Raw genomic sequence first — 17,501 nt, forward strand, 5'->3', positions numbered from 1 at the left:
CCTTTGCGTGCTCGCCAGTATTGTACCAAATTTGTCGCTAGTTGCTTTTTTTTAAAAAAAGTCGCTAAGGGCGTCTGAAAAGTCGCTAAATCTAGCCGCTAAGTTGGCAACACTGGAGCCTCTGTAGCTTCGCTCGCTCGGCTCGTTGTAAAGAGGGGTGGGGCTGTGTGTATGTGTGTGTGTGTCGCTCGTTGTAAACCAACCAATCAGCTCGCAGCCTATCTAAATATTCATGAGCATACCATATAAGGGAGAAAACCTCTTGTTTCAATCCAGGGCTATTTCACAGGGTTGCATTAGGGCGCATAGAACAGCACCTGGGTCATTTTCAGCCCAACCAATGTTACATACCCTATTTGGAGACCTTAAGGAACATTGTGAAATACCCTGTATAATCATTCTATCACCCCTTTAAAGCTACTATTCTGCTTCGCACATTCTATCATTTGATAGTTCCAATGAGGGTCGCCAAACTAGTACATTTTCAAATTCTACATATCGGGGCTTTTATCTCATGTGTTACTGCCATTATTGTCTAACTCTGAAAATGATGCTGGGTGTAAAGCACCTGCTTCCTCAGCTTGGAGCCACATCTACTTCATATGGAGCTCACTGTAAGACTTACTGTGATGATTGATGGTGTTGATGAGCCGGATTCCTACGTGGGCATGGTTGTACGTCACCAAAACAATGTCAAACAGTTCTTCACTCTGTGGGTACAGCTCCCGCAGACGAGTGTTCACCGCCTCCAGAGCCTGTCAGGATAAAGCAACAGTCAGCTTTGAAACTCAGGACAGCACAGAAGTGAAATGTTCAGTCCGATATTTAAAGTCTGTACTGTAGGCCTATTTGACTTTGTTTGCACTTGGTTTTAAAATGCATTTCGGTGATCCGGACACAAGTGGACTCCAGCTGACCACCGGTGCTCGGATTTTGTTAACCTCTCACGTCACTTCCGCTAGAAGGTGAAAGGGTCCCGCGCACATCCGTTAAGTTTGCACTCTCACCAGTCACGTTAGCGTTAGTGTCGGTAATGCTGGAGATATCGCTTTCAGCAGAATCCAACATGCAACACATTGTCCAACCCGTCTTAAAATGGGTAATTTACAGAGCATTGGCGCGCTGTTACGAAAACAACCACCTCGCCCGTGCATTGATGATGTATCCTCCTGTTACGTTCTCGTCGGGAAAGCATCAAGACGCATTAGCATTTATATTAGAAAATAGGGCTGGGTTCAAAAACATCAATTCTCCAACTAGAACGAACCGATATTGATTCATAAAATCCAGAGAACGATGGTTTAAGAGGCTCGGTTTTAAAGCTAGAGTAAAGATATTGGTATCACATGAAACTAGACGATCATGATAAATTACACTCCAAAGGTTGGCAAAATGTTGGCGAGGGAAAAACTGCCATGGTCGTTTTCACAAATGTATGGCTTTAGGTACAGTGTCTCTGCATAACACGCCCTGCCCTTTAGAAAGCACTTTTGTTTCTGTCTCTATGTAACTTCTTTGGAGTTGTAACTGCTTTGGGGTTAAACGACAACATTAATATTCTAAAAAAAAGAATGCACCAGGTTTGAAGGTTCCTTGTATAATTTACAGTATTAGTTCTTTGAGAATCACTTTTTTGAGGAAAACAGTGGCAATACCCAGCACTTTTACAAAAGATATGTGGTGAAGTGCGTCCCAGGCCACCTTGGCAAAGGGTTTGAGTGAATTTCGTTTACACTGCGCTGTAAATCGTGTGTGTGTGTGTGTGTGTGTGTGTGTGTGTGTGTGTTTGTGTGACTTGAATCTTGACGAAGGGGAAAGAGACCTTTGGTGCAGCTTATCTATTAGAGTCAGTTTAGTCTATGAATAACATGTCACGCAGTCTGGGTGGCCAGTTCTTTGCTGTGATTTGATACTGTTAGTGTTAGCCTGCCCTCTCTCAGTGGGACTCTTAGCCACCGGGAATGCATCGATAACAAGGCTCTTCTGCACAGGAACCCACAATAACCATAATCACTCTCTACTTATTGATTTCTGTGACGACAAAGTCAAGTGAATAGAATTAAACCTCCTGGGAATGAAGACTAAACTTTCATGTGTTTGTACTTTATGTTGCACTTCTGAATCACAGCAACATTTATTGTCCCGTGAAGCACAAAAAAGAGGGTTTGAGTGAACGGATCACAATGTCGTTTACACTGCGATGTAAAGTGCATGTGTGAGTGTGTGTGTTTGTGTGACTTGAACCTTGACGAAGGGGAAAGCAGGTCCAGGGGCGAAGGGTTCGTTCTCGTGTTCGATTTGGTATCTCAGATACTCCTCCACCCCTTTCTGCAGATACACCTCCTGCTCCCGCTCGGTCCGAAACAAGACCCGAGAAGAAACTGCAATGGTCACAGCGTTCTCTGGCTTTGGCTGCAGAAAAGGAGAGACAAGATAGAAAATGGTATGATGAAGAGGAACAGAAAAAAAGTGATGAAGATGAGCGAGCAATAATGACCCATTGAGACAATGATTAAAAAACACAGGGGGGAGGAGAGACTGGAATGGATCAGCCTATTTTTACCTGTGGGGCAAAATTGAACCTAAAACTAAACCTGGCTAATAATACTTTGAATATTTCCTTTTTAGAAGTGCATGCTTTCAAGAATGCTGCTGTGTGAGACATTGGGTCATTCAAACTTTATTTGGATGCAGTAAAAGGAATTATTAGAGCTCTTCAAATCACAATAAATAATGGACTGCATGCACAAACGTCATACATTTCACTTATTGTCATAGCTGTTGTCTGTTGTAATGTCGTTACATTACAACAGACATATGACTGTATGAATGGAAATCTATCATCAGTAGAATGGTGTCATCTCTAATCATGGGGTAAGAAGATTACATTACATATGTATGGCCAATTATTCACAGTGGCAGCAAGAATGCAATACACTACAGCTGCAACTACAACTACCTACAGCATATTTGTATATGGGACTGTACAAAAAGTATTAGGGTAAAGAGGAAAGCTAAACCTTATGGTTAACATTTAAAGAACAACTCAATGCTATTATTTTCTGTGGACCCCTTTGACTTAGTAAAAAACTGCAAATTCCTCATACAAATATGTTAAAATAACATAACATGTTGAGTTGGTGAAACTCATTTAACAATAAGTAACTAAAATTGGAAAAGCATAAAGAAATGAAAATGATTTACCCCCATTTAAACATTTGATACCTTAATAGAAAACGTTTTTTTACAATGTGCGCAACCAATACCCCTTGGATCGAAAACAAAAACATGAAAATTACAATACTCTTACCATTTTATCACTGCCTCTTCCCCCTTAATACCTTTCATACAGTACCGTTTATAGTATGCAATATTTTAAAAAGTTTGAAAAAGGTTACAACACTTTTAGGAGTTTGGCAAGTACACATTATCAACAATTAGCTCAGCACTCAGGGGTGCTGTTTAAGATCAACTGGTTTCGGTAATAACTAAACACAAGCTGTTACTTGACAAATAACAACTCTTTAAATGTGTCCCCAGAATTACTTTTATACTCTGAGTTGCTCATTTTTTAGGTACAGTCATGTGAACAAATTAGGACACCCATGCTAAAGTTAACTAAATAGAGGAATAAAAAATCATCTTTTGGAAATTGATCTTAATGCCTTAATTAAAAGAATGAGGAAAAATCCAACCTTTAAGGACACCAATTTTCTTTGTGAATGAATAATGTATCGTAAATAAATAAATGTTCTACCTTAAAATACAGGGGGCATAAGTAAGTACACCCCTGTGGGGCTATTGTAATTCCAAAGGCCAAGGGAACTTTATCAGGATGCATAGTATCCTGGATCCATGAAATAACTGGCCTTTAAACATAAAAATCTGCCTGCCTCTATGGGAATTTAACATAGGGGTGTACTTACTTATGCCCCCTGTATTTTAAGGAAGAACATTTATTTATTTACGATATATTATTCATTCACAAAGAAAATTGGTGTCTTTAAAGGTTGGATTTTTCCTAATTTTTTTAATTAAGGCATTAAGATCAATTTCCAAAAGATGATTTTTTTATTCCTCTTTTTAGTCAACTTTAGCATGAGTGTCCTAATTTTTTCACATGACTGTACATCTAGCTTGATAGTTCCCCAACACCCTATTCCAACAACAAATGCTCTCTTTGTTAACCTTACAATGTTCCATGTTTGTTGAGACTGTGCCAAAAAGCTGTTGATTGGCTATTTTGGAGGTTGTTGTGTTGTTGTGTTAAAAATGATATTGCATACAACTGAAAGGACATTTTAATATGTATGTCAAGTGGTCTGTGTGCAGTGACTCACCAAAAGGACTTGCAATGTCAGACCCCTGGTCTGTGTGTGTGTGTGTGTGTGTGTGTGTGTGTGTGTGTGTGTGTAGATGTTATTGAAGAATATTCCTCCATGAACTCTAATGAACAGTACTAGATGGCAAAGTGGTCTCATGTTGCCTGTGTGTTTACGCTCGGGTGCTAGTGTTTGAAAGGAGAGGCCGGCATTCTTTTGGGGGCAATAAGCGGGCAGCTGCACTCAGATGATGTCTGGGTGGAGGGAAAAAAAGAGTTGAGGGGGTAGAGGGAGCTAATTTTAAGTACAATACAGTGCTCGAGTAAGTCTGTGTGTGCACATTTTGTGTGAGGGTTGTACACACAACTTAGCCAAAATATGTGGCTGAATGTTCTGTACAGTATATCACACATAGGTATTTAAATTTTTCAAAAGAGTCTCTAAATCATCCATATTGTCCATAATAACTTGATGGTAAAATATGACTCTAATAAATCCAATAATGATCTAATAAATGTAATAATAGGGATAATGTTTTAATTAGTACAGTGTTATTGTTACTGCAATAAAAGAACATAACAGCAATAAATAATGCATGCTTCAATATGCCTGTGGGTTTGCAGTAGGGGCAGAAATTTGTGTAATAAAACACACGTGTGTCTGTGTCCATGCCCCCATGGCCGTGTGTTGGTAAATAGGCCACAGGCTGACAGGGAAATTGATTCACTGTCCCTCTTTTTAGCCTTATTCCATCGCACAACACTGCCTGCTGACATGTCACCTACTTACCTGCTAACACACACACACACACACACACACACACACACACATACACGTCTGTGTCCACTGAACTGATTTGTGATGAATGTTTTTATACATATAAATACATGCATACTGTGCATACAATATGAGTGTCCTCCCATGTCATACATTCTTATGCATTTATAAGACACACATTTTGAATGTTCACATTAGACCCAATCAATTTGACTATGGAGCAACAACATATGATACTTAGCTTTTGCCACACAAAGACAGGCGTATGTAAAGGTAATGTTTGTACCACACACTGAAGACGATTTTATCACCAGAGCTCTGAGAGAGCGAGAGAGAGCTTCTCCCCAGGGTCACTGTGAAGGTAGGTATTTGTCAGGACAGAACTAAATGAACACACAGGATGTTCAAAAGTGCAAGAGTGTGACGGAAAAATGAATTAGTATACGCAAAAATACACAAATGTGGATCTTTGCCCTCTTTTGGTCATGTAATAATAACATTTTCAGTCGGATCAAACTTAAGGAAGTTGGACAAACTGCTTTCTTAGTGGTAGACAGTTGAAAGCAAACAGGGTTAACTAGCCTGGCTTTCTGAATGGAGGCTAGTTAGCATAGTTTACTAGCTTCCATTCGAGTACAGAGTGTACAAGTGTGTTAATAGCACGAGTGGTCCTTCCAATTGATCAATATTATGAAGGAACAGATGTCTTAAAGGTCCCATATTATGCTCATTTTCAAGTTCATTTTTCATACATGTATTTTGGGTTTCTACTACAACATGATTACATGTTTTAGCGGTTGTGTCTTAAGTCGCCCTCCAGAAAAAGCCCAGTCTGCTTTGATTGGTCTGCGTTTCCGGGTCTTCCTCATCAGAGTCTCTTCACCGTCATTGCAGCCGGGGAATGACTGTAACGGCACTGTAGTGGCACTTTCTACCTATATATAGTATAGTTGTGACATCACAACCGTACAGAAGTCCTGACGGCTTGCTTGAAGGCACAGTTTCTGAATACGGGCTGTGTGCATTTCTCTGTGGATTACGCGTTTTGATACTTTCCAAGTATTTATATAGCACCTCAACCTGCTTTAAATAAAAAAAGACATGGAAATCTCACTTTTTACAATGATGGACCTTTAAAACGCTAACAGTACATAACGTAAAAAAGAGGGATAAACATCTTATATCAGTTCGTAGGCTTTAGAAGGCTATGACGTCTTCCAGTCAGTGGCATAGCAGTTGACATTATGTCTCCTAGGAACACCGGCCCTTAACCTCAACCGTTGCCATGAGAAACACCAACCCAGATATTTGAATTTTAGACGCTGTTTCCACAAATACGTCCAAAAAAGCAGTTTTCGGTTTTCTCTGTGGAAAAATGTACACAGCTCATATTTCTCCTTGGGAGAATTTTTAGAAATTTCTAAGCCTATAGGAGCGCATTAGTTAACTTACAAACGGAAAAAAACAACAACAGAGGAGCATGAAGACAAATCAAAGAGACATAGCTCTCTTTGACTGTAGTCATCAGAACCCAGCATGCTGGTTTAGTAACTCAGTCCAGCCAGTGACTATCCAGTACAATATGAGGTAACACTTTACTTGAAGGTATCTACATAAAAGTGACATGACACTGTCATGAACACATGACACTGTCATGACACATGAACCCTAACCCTAACACTAACCCTAACCCTAACACTAACCCTAACCCTAACTTGTCATGACAAAAACCGAATCACACTTAATGACAAGCGTTATGTCAGAAACGTTTGACTTGTTTATAATGTTTATGACATGTTCATGACAGTGTCATGTCACTCTTATGTAGATACCTTCAAGTAAAGTGTAACCCAATATGAATCACCATGACAGCACGAGTGACGATGCATCGGATCAGGTTGTTGGTTAGTAGAGTGGGTGTGTCCGTGATCATGCAGGCAAACCGACAGTGGCCACAAAGGAGGTTAAAAATAGGTGCAAAGGCAGTGGTGGTGATGGTCATTCGGTAGCCATGGACACAACCTTTTTGACCTTACGTGATAATGGGACATACTTACGAAGAACACGCCTCCCTCCACCTTCCGGGCTCGTCTCCCTGTCACCTTAGCAGAATGACAGTTTGTTTTTATTCATTCACACAACATTCATTTACAACTGAGCTTCATTGAAAATAAATCCAATCCCCAAATACATCCAAAAATACAGTATCTGTATTATCGATGTCAGTATAATTGACCTGTTAAGATGGATACTTTTATTCCCTTATTTTTTTATTTTTTTTTTTTCCTCGACATGCCTGATACCTAAATCAAGTTTGACACATGAATACAGACAGTTGCATTGAACACAAATCTGACAAAATGTGCTGTGTAGTGTGCAACCTTGTGGATCACTAGGGATTTTTATTTGTTTTATCATTTAAAAGAAATCTGAAAAAAGAATGAATATTTCGTAGTTATGATCTGGACTGATGTTGATTAAATATTTAAACTCTGTGAAATTAGTAGTATAGTAGTTTTAGGAAGGGGACATTTTTGTCAAGTTTTTTTTAATCTGAAACTGCACAAAAAAAATCATCAAAATCAATGCTGTTGCTACTCATTGACATTTTCCACACTGGCGAAATCAAAAAAATCCACCTAGTATTTAGTATACAGAAAATAATTCTGTAATTTTCTTTTTTTCTTTTGGGGGGGTGGGGGGACATTATGTAAACAAACAAACTGGCATTTAAAGGGTTGGAATTCTGAAAATAAATGAATATTCGGGAGTGATGGTCAGATCTGAAGTTGGTTAAAAGATTTAACTCAGTGTAAGTGGAAAAAAAATATTCATTTATAATTTTATGGCAGTTTTTTTTACACCAGAGGGTCTCTTTATGGGTACTGCACAGCGACAGCCTCGCAGATGTACGAGACCTTTGGTGTGGCTTATCTATTAGAGTCAGTTTAGTCTATGAATAACATGTCACATAACATGTGATTTGATACTGTTAGTGTTAATAGCCTGCCCCCTCTCAGTGGGACTCTTAGCCACTGGGAATGCATCGATCACAAGGCTCCTCTGCACAGGAACCCACAATAACCATAATCACTCTCTACTTATCGATTTCTGTGATGACAAAGTCAAGTGAATATAATTAAACCACCTGGGAATGAAGACTAAACTTTCATGTGTTTTTACGATAACACTTTACTTGAAGGTATCTACATAAGAGTGACATGACACTGTCATGACACAGTCATGAAACATGAACCATAACTCCAACCCTAACCAAAACCGAATGACACTTACTAAAAGAAGCGTTATGTCATAAACGTTTATGACTTGTTTATAAACGTTTATGACACGTTCATGACAGTGTCATGCCACTCTTATGGAGATACCTTCAAATAAAGTGTAACCGTTTTTACTTTATGTTGCACCTCGGAATCACAGCAACATTTATTGTCCCGTGAAGCACAAAAAAAAGGAAACTTGCCATTGAACCTTCCCCCTCCTCTCTTCTCCACCCTGTTTATATTAATCCTGTCAGAGCTCTGCCAGATCAGCATGACTGGTGTCTGTGCACAACCCAGATCCGTGAGTCATACATATCTGAGGCTGTGAGACATCCCTTTCATCCATCCATCCAAGAATAAAAAGTGAAGGAGACGTGGAAAGGGATTTCCAGACAACAGACAGATACAGAAAAGAGGAGAAGCAGTGGGAAGCAGTAAAGAGAGAGAAAGTGTTGACAGAGAGTGAGCGTGACGGGGTGGTGGGGTGAGTAGCAGTGTGAGGGGGCTGATATTTATAGATAACTAAAAGGCCACTGATGATGCAGTCCATTCAGGCCTTGGCAGATATGGCAACAGGAGTGTGACTGTGACCCAGGCAGTGACACATACATCCAATGTGTTGTTGATTGGATAGATTGCATTATATTACAGTGACCACCAACATGGATACAAGGAAACATACAGTATGTGTACCTAGGAATAGGAAAAGGGTTGTTTGTTTTTTTTAAATACAAAAAAATATATGACACATTTATGCTGCGTCTCATTTCTCTATCTTACCCCTACCCCCCTTAGTTTTGTGCGCTCCCGTGAGAGTAAGTGCTGTCCCAATACTCATTTTGGTCGAGGGGTAGGGCTAAGGGGAAGGGCTATATACCCCTTAACGCCAAGTAAGAACGCAAGCTTACTTGAACAGCAAGGGACCCAGATTCATTACGCAACAAGGAACATGGCTGCCCCGTCGACCAGAGAGATCCATAAATGTAAATGAAAAAGTATTTTCAGCTTTGAATTGAAAAGAATTGATTTAAAAATTACAACGGTCTTGTTTTGTGCTCTACACAGTCCTGTACATATATATTGCAACCATATTTGTAATTAAAATGTTTTTAAAAATCGCTAGCTTGCTATGCTGACGCTAAAGTTAAGGTTAACGTTAGCTACATTGCTTATTTGCACAACAGTCCCGCATTTCTCTGCCTTGAATGGACTCCATGCATGTCTACAGTGTTAACTAAACTCCATTAGCTGCTTTGGAGACATCGATATGTGCTTTACACTGTCCTGTATCACACAGGGACGCCGGAGGAAACCCAGCAGCTGATCCCCTTTCTGAAAACGAGCAGAAGTTTCTGTGTTCATGTTGTAGCCATTCATTATTGTATTTGTACTGTATTATTGTAATCATGTGTAATACATTCCTGTTCATGCACCTGTACATTGTTGTTGGTTATGATACAGGACACGAATGAAAGAAATGGGGTATGAGGGGAAAGGTTACTGGCCAACAGGCATCAGAATGGGGTCTGGAATTTCAGAATAGCTGTAGTTTTTTGTTTGTTTGTGGTCTTGTGTGTCTTTTTTTTGTTTTATACATTTGAGTGCCTTTTTTATGTGTGTGACATGTAAGTTATGGTTCTAATAGTTGTAATAATGTTTACTTTATTGGGCAATAAAGACAGCTTTTTGTTAACAAAGAAAGTGTTTCTGAATATCAATGACATTCAAAACAGTGATAACTGAAACAGATATACAACACACCATGCAGTGTGTGTACAAATATTTATTGCAAACAGACCTAAGTAGGTATGACAATGTAACCAAGTGGCGTCCCATTTCATAGGGGTATGTTTTCACCCCTACCCCTTAGGGGGGTAGGGATAAGATAGAGAAATGGGATTCAGCCTTAGCATCAAGCAAGATATAATTGGACAATTAACACATGCACACAATATAAAATGTTAAAATGTATCTTCGAACTAACAAGAACACAACATTACTTACAGTAACTGTAGGAACCAAAGCTGACTCTGGGTGATTTTGATTTTCTGTATTATTGTGCGTTCCATTTACCTCAGAACTCGTTCATTTACAAGTCGGATTTTATATTGTGGGGCTAGCTCTACCCAGGTTAGCCATTGTTAGTAATACCAGTTGATAACAACGGATTACGCACTTTTTTTGTGCATACAAACAGCAAGGTACTAGAAGGTTGTTCGAGTTACGAGCTCGGAAATCCAAGGTTTCCGACTTTGACCTCGGAATATCCGATTTCCGAGTACAAATGGAACGCACTATTATTGTAATGATTTGCTGTTGACGTATGTTGTATTCAATGAGGGCTAGTTGCTACAGATCTAATGTACTCTATTTTTATGTTATGAGCTACTGCGCAAGTGCCATGTCTTTGTTAGAGAAAAACAGTCGTTGTGGGTTAGCAGTAGCTGCGGGGCAAAAGGTTTTTTTGACCGTAACGTTTGTAACAAATAAAGAAGTGGAAATAAATGAACAAGTTAAGACTAATTCTGCCTACTGCTGATATCCACTACAGTAAATGTCATACTATCTAATTTCAACTCACATTAATTTGAATGAAAGGCCTATAATCTGTGTGGTCCATTACCTCTGATGGATAATCACATGTAGTATATACTAATACTGGCACTATAAGTCAAAAATGTATACAGTGGGGCAAAAAAGTAAGTCAGCCACCAATTGTGCAAGTTATCCCACTTAAAAAGATGAGAGAGGCCTGTAATTTTCGTCATAGGTACACTATGAGACAGAATGAGACAAAATGAGAAAAAAAAATCCAGAAAATCACACTGTAGGATTTTTAATGAATTTATTTGCAAATTCCTTGGGAAAATAAGTATTTAGTCACCTACAAACAAGCAAGATTTCTGGCTCTCACAGACCTGTAACTTCTTCTTTAAGAGGCTCCTCTGTCCTCCACTTGTTACCTGTATTAATGGCACCTGTTTGAACTTGTTGTCAGTATAAAAGACACCTGTCCACAACCTCAAACAGTCACACTCCAAACTCCACTATGGCCAAGACCAAAGAGCTGTCAAAGGACACCAGAAACAAAATTATAGACCTGCACCAGGCTGGGAAGACTGAATATGCAATAGGTAAGCAGCTTGGTGTGAAGAAATCAACTGTGGGAAAAATTATAAGAAAATGGAAGACATACTAATAATCTCCCTCGATCCGGAGCTCCACGCAAGATCTCACCCCGTGGGGTCAAAATGACCACAAGAACAGTGAGCAAAAATCCCAGAACCACACGGGGGGACCTAGTGAATGATCTGCAGAGAGCTGGGACCAAAGTAACAAAGGCTACCATCAGTAACACACTACGCCGCCAGGGACTCAAATCCTGCAGTGCCAGACGTGTCCCCCTGCTTAAGCCAGTACATGTCCAGGCCTGTCTAGAGTTTGCTAGAGAGCATTTGGATGATCCAGAAGAGGATTGGGAGAATGTCTTATGGTTAGATGAAACCAAAATAGAACTTTTTGGTAAAAACTCAACTCGTCGTGTTTGGAGGGGAAAGAATGCTGAGTTGCATCCAAAGAACACCATACCTACTGTGAAGCATGGGGGTGGAAACATCATGCTTTGGGGCTGTTTTTCTGCAAAGGGACCAGGATGACTGATCCGTGTAAAGGAAAGAATGAATGGGGCCATGTATCGTGAGATTTTGAGTGAAAACCACCTTCCATCAGCAAGGGCATTGAAGATGAAACGTGGCTGGGTCTTTCAGCATAACAATGATCCCAAACACAACACCCGGGCAACGAAGGAGTGGCATCGTAAGAAGCATTTCAAGGTCCTGGAGTGGTCTAGCCAGTCTCCAGATTTCAACCCCATAGAAAATCTTTGGAGGGAGTTGAAAGTCCGTGTTGCCCAGCGACAGCCCCAAAACATCACTGCTCTAGAGGAGATCTGCATGGAGGAATGAGCCAAAATACCAGCAACAGTGTGTGAAAACCTTGTGAAGACTTACAGAAAACGTTTGGCCTGTGTCATTGCCAACAAAGGGTATATGACAAAGTATTGAGATGAACTTTTGTTATTGACCAAATACTTATTTTCCACCATAATTTGCAAATAAATTCATTAAAAATCCTACAATGACATTTTCTGGATTTTTTTTCTCATTTTGTCTCTCATAGTTGAAGTGTACCTATGATGAAAATTACAGGCCTCTCTCATCTTTTTAAGTGGGAGAACTTGCACAATTGGTGGCTGACTAAATACTTTTTTGCCCCACTGTATGTGCAGTCTGACAATACACCACTGTGGCCGCACTAATCCTCAAGCAGCATGAGATTACTCCGCTTTTAGCTACTTTTAGCTCTAGTACCTTGATCTCAGTTTGCTCTCCAGTATTTCGCTCACGTTGTTGTTTTCTCTTTTGTTCTTCGTTTCCAGTGACACTTTCTCACTCAAATGTTCTGTATGTTTTAGTTTCATGAATATAATTGCAACACTTCTGTTTCAAAGTCACCCAAAGTAACTGAGTCCCCTGATTTCTTGGAAATGCTGTTGTGTTCTGTACAGCATGTTGAAGTCCTGCAATGCAATAAACAGTACTAAACCATGCAACTGAGTGGGTCGGATTCATGTTAACCTTTTTGCAAAGTGCAAAGTTTCTCAGAAGCAAAGCTGCTGGGCGCAACACTATAGCCCTACTGGTGGGGTAAAACCTCAGTGTGGGGAGTCTAACTATGGAAGGTAGTTACATTGTTCACAATATAAATCAAAGCAAGCAAAACTAGCTTCTGATTCACTTTCACTGAAGAACATTTGGAGTGTCAGTTAGAAATATGATCCAGTTCTATAGAACACTGCTGTAGCAGGCAGTCATTTACATGTGAAATATATTGATTGATCATGTATGTTGTCTGATTAATCTGCTATGAGTTTAGTTTCATGCTCAAATTTTGAAATGCAGACCATGTCATACATAATATTATAACCTTTATGAGGAATACTGTAATAAGATGTAACTGAGCCTTAGCCTAGACCAAAGTCCAATGGAAAAGTTAAGTTATGTAGGTAAGCTTGTTAGCCCAGCCTCTAAAATCTGGAACGTATGTTCATTAATGAGTTCTGAAGAAAGTGAATCACCACTGTAAAAAAAAAATTGCATTTCTGTGGCTCCCCTGCCTGTTCATCTCTCACTTTCACACTTTTATTCATTGCTTTTACGTATGTATCTGCCATTAAAATTCCATTCATAACTTGGAAGGATGGTGTAATAGGAGCTTGACACCAAACTCTGTGACCAAACTCAAGACACTTTCACCTTATCTAACCCCCCACATTCAGAGCTACACTTTAATGCTGCGTTCCATTTATCTCGGAAATCAGAAGCCAGAGGCTGGGAATAACGCCACACCCAAGTTGACCGCGTTCCAGTTCAACAAGTCAGAATGAACCATTATTTCACTGTGGGGTTTATTCTAGCCAGGTTAGCCATTGTTAGCAATACCAGTTGATAACAACACATTAGGCTAACGTATTTTATACATGCAAACACTGTAGCAACATGTCCCCAGATAGATATTGGACAGTACTGTGTGTACGTCTGGTTAAATGAGACCCAATTAATATAAATAATATCACTAGAGCTTTCACTACTTTTGATGCACGGAGCAGCCATGTTGGATTTTGAGGTCGGCTTTGGTTGGGGTTGGTGAGGTTCTCCGACTTTCCGACTCGGAAATCTGACTTCAGGGGGCATTCCAGTTGAAATCTCCGACTAGGAACTTTCAAATTCAGACTTCCCTGTTCAAATGGAACGCACCATTAGCTCCACATGGGTGACATAAACATCTGATTCAAAAGACTAAGCTGGGGAAAGAAGCAACAAGGCAGATGAGAAGAGAGGAGGATGGAGCGGTCTTGGAAAGAAATGTGTTGTTCAGTAAATGTCTTAACAAGAGGCCTTTGCACACTGATGATCTACAAATTCAATACATTGGACTCCAAAAATCCAGATTTCTAACACAGATACAGATAGACACAGGTGTACTGACATGTATGACGACTGGCATGTCACTGAGACTTACTAGTTTTGGCTTGGTGGTGAGGCCCAAGTGGTCCTGATCAAACTCGTTTTTCTCTTCCCATGATCCTCTGCTGTCCCCGTTGGACGAAGGGGAAACTTTGAGCTCTTTGACCTGTCCGCTCATCACCTGTAAAGGGTCCAGGTTCATCTTCACCATAGAGAATCACCCTGTCTGTGCTCCCAAAAGGCGCCCTCCAACCTACCCGGACTCCTCTAGGCTACCTTTGTAAAACAACAACAACAAAAAACAACAATTCTCTTCGTTTGCAAAATCAAATAAGCAAAATGTCCCTCTGCAGTCCGTGGCAATTATCGAGATTCTCCTCTACATTCATAACAAGCATCCTACAGTATTTTGCTGGACTTGTGAAAGCAGCCGAAGTGCGAAGAGCATAAGTGTGCACTCTTCTGTCTCCTGTTCACTTGTCTGTATCCTTTTTTTACCCCCCTCAAGAGGATTATTGCTTACTGCGTCCAATTCCAGAGGACATGAAAGACGCTTGCTGCTACACCGTCACTCATTCACAACCATTGTCCTACACACACACAAGCCCACACACACAGTCACACATACAGTCTATCCTTTGTACGTGTGTGTTGCAGGCTGTGCAGCGATCCATCTGCTGCTATCGCTGTGTGTCTCGCTCTCTCTTTCCCCACTCAGTGACCCTCTCCGCTCCCTCTCTGTCCCATTCAATCACTCTCTCAGCTCCCTTGCTTCGCTCATTCCCCTCGTTCCTCCTGCTGACCAATCACAGCCCTGCTTCCTTATTCAGCATGGCTCCGCCCACCACCACCCCCTCGGTGTCCCTTGTTGACGGTGCAATTTGGCCAAGAGGTTCAGGCACACACTAAGTACACAGCAAAAAATAGCTGTCACGATGAGCCATTTAATCTGAAGGCAAATCAAAATAGTGAGAAGGGCTGAGATGATATTGCTATACAGTAATGATAAAATAGATTTTTTTTTTAAATCATTTAACCCTTTAAGAAAAAAAAACATTTTTTAAGTCTCACATTGGCAGAATGCCTTTATTTTAACACTTTTTTAATTGACTTTTTTTTTTGCACTGTAACACACTTCCTCTCATAATACTCTAATCTGAACGTTGTAGACTTAAATAAACTATACACATTTTCACGTTTTTTTTTAGTCATCTATAGTGGTTTGAATGTAACAGAATGGAAATAACTAACAGGCATAGGAAAGTCAAAACCAATGACAGCTGAGAGTAAGGAAAGGGGACTTATATTAGCCTAAAGGTAGCAGATAATGGATGTAACCTTTATTTAAAACCAAGGTTGTACACCGAATGTACAACAGGGCCATTAGTGTTCTCAATGGTGCATGTTGAATACAACACAGTGCCTGGGCTTACAGTGGCCTTTGTGGTTTGTTATTTGTTTCATACAAATTTGTTTCTTTTAACCACAAGGAAATGGGTGTTTTTTTGCCGTCGTGACTGGACTTACTCCCTAATGATCTACAGTTTGTCATAACTGGTATGACCATACTTGGAAAAAAGAAAAGAAAAGAGAAGGCATAGTGTACTTGAATATTGGCTTCACTTCATTGCCTACCAGAGCAGTTATGGATTTATTTCTAAATTGCACTCATCTCTGCGGCACATTTTGGACTCTGATCTGTCCGTAGGCTACTCAAGGCTAAATATGAACACTGGTGGAGTTTCTTACTCTGTGAATGCGGCAAAACATAATTATTTGTCAGACTCTCAGGTTCTGAACCCAAACACAGACCAGGACAAGGTAGGTGGTGAAAAAGGTGAGTATTTATTGAAGACTGAAAAAGGTAATGCCAGACATGTAGACAGGTGAGTCCGGGTGGTGGAATGCTGATGACGAACGGGTAGGTAGGTGAATACTGGTGGACAGGAGTCTTGATGGAACGATGTAGTAGATGGTTCTGGTTGCCAGGTTGGGGTGAAGGGAATTCCAGGGTGAAGGTACTGCAGACAGAGGAACAGGAACCAGTTAAGCAAACCCACAAAAGCAACAGACTCGCAAACAATTTAGGCTGACACGCAAGCACAACATACGAGTTTGGCCACAGGATGGCAGGTCACAGCTTAAATAGTGTTGTGATGATGATCAGGACCAGGTGTGTAGATTGCCGATGAGGAACAGGTGAGAGCAGGTTCAGGCGATCCTGGAATTCCCGCCTTGCACCCGGCAACCGAAACAGGGTACGTTCAGGAACACACAACACAAAAACATACCAGACAGACAGGGAAAACATGCTCAAGGGGATGGGTTTGTGACATTATTATGCCTGGTTTAATTATTATGTGCATTTGCCTTTCAATATTTAATTATATTTCTGTTTATTGTCATCATTCATTCTTAATATTTGGAGGATTTTTGTTGCGTGCTGTTCTGTCGAGTCGAGTACTATCTTGTTGTGGTTTCTCTGGTCTGGTATGTTGTGTTCCTGTTTTGTTCCGCGTTCCTGTTTTTTTGTATCCTCGAGATATTTTTCCTGTTTCTTCAGGACACTTTTTGTTGTACCCTTTGCCTAATTAAATCTTTGAACTGAAGCACAGCTCTGTCTTGACTGCATTTGGGTCCAAGCCTCGCCACACACTTGACAGATCCTGACAAATAGTGTGTGTTACTATTACTAATACTAATGATAGTAATACCAGTAGTGGTAACCTAGAAGGAGCAGGATGACTTGTTATCCTAATATTATTACTAACAATATATTGGTATTAATAGTAATAGTTAGAACGTATTAATTGCACTACTTTTGAAATGCTTTATTAGCAGTATTGCTCTAGGGATGGCAATGTCTGTCTGTCGGTTGTTCAGTCAGTCCTCGCCTTCGCTCCAGACCTGAAATATCTCAACAATTGCTTTTACATTTTTAAAAGACATTTATGGTGCACAGAGGATAAACGCCTACTGACTCTTCGTCTAGCGCCACCATGAGGTTGACGTGTAGTTTTGAGTGAAATGTCTCAGCAACTATTGGATGGAAACTTGGTTAAGACATTTATATCCCCCTGCAGGATAAATTGTAA

General features: G+C 40.2%; 1 protein-coding gene across 1 annotated transcript in view; it reads right to left on the minus strand.

Moving 5' to 3' along the window:
- The window catches only part of nt5c1aa (5'-nucleotidase, cytosolic IAa), a 29,836-nt gene extending 15,219 nt beyond the window's left edge, over positions 1 to 14,617 (minus strand). Inside the window, exons 1-4 of the mRNA XM_078268114.1 lie at positions 14,462 to 14,617; positions 7,157 to 7,201; positions 2,245 to 2,412; positions 626 to 755 (exon numbers count right to left, since the gene is read on the minus strand). Of these exons, the coding sequence (XP_078124240.1) occupies positions 626 to 755; positions 2,245 to 2,412; positions 7,157 to 7,201; positions 14,462 to 14,617 (499 nt within the window). The remainder of the gene's footprint in view (positions 1 to 625; positions 756 to 2,244; positions 2,413 to 7,156; positions 7,202 to 14,461) is intronic.
- Positions 14,618 to 17,501: the final 2,884 nt, after the last annotated feature.

Source organism: Sander vitreus, chromosome 14, assembly GCF_031162955.1.
Source record: "Sander vitreus isolate 19-12246 chromosome 14, sanVit1, whole genome shotgun sequence".
Taxonomy (NCBI): domain Eukaryota; kingdom Metazoa; phylum Chordata; class Actinopteri; order Perciformes; family Percidae; genus Sander; species Sander vitreus.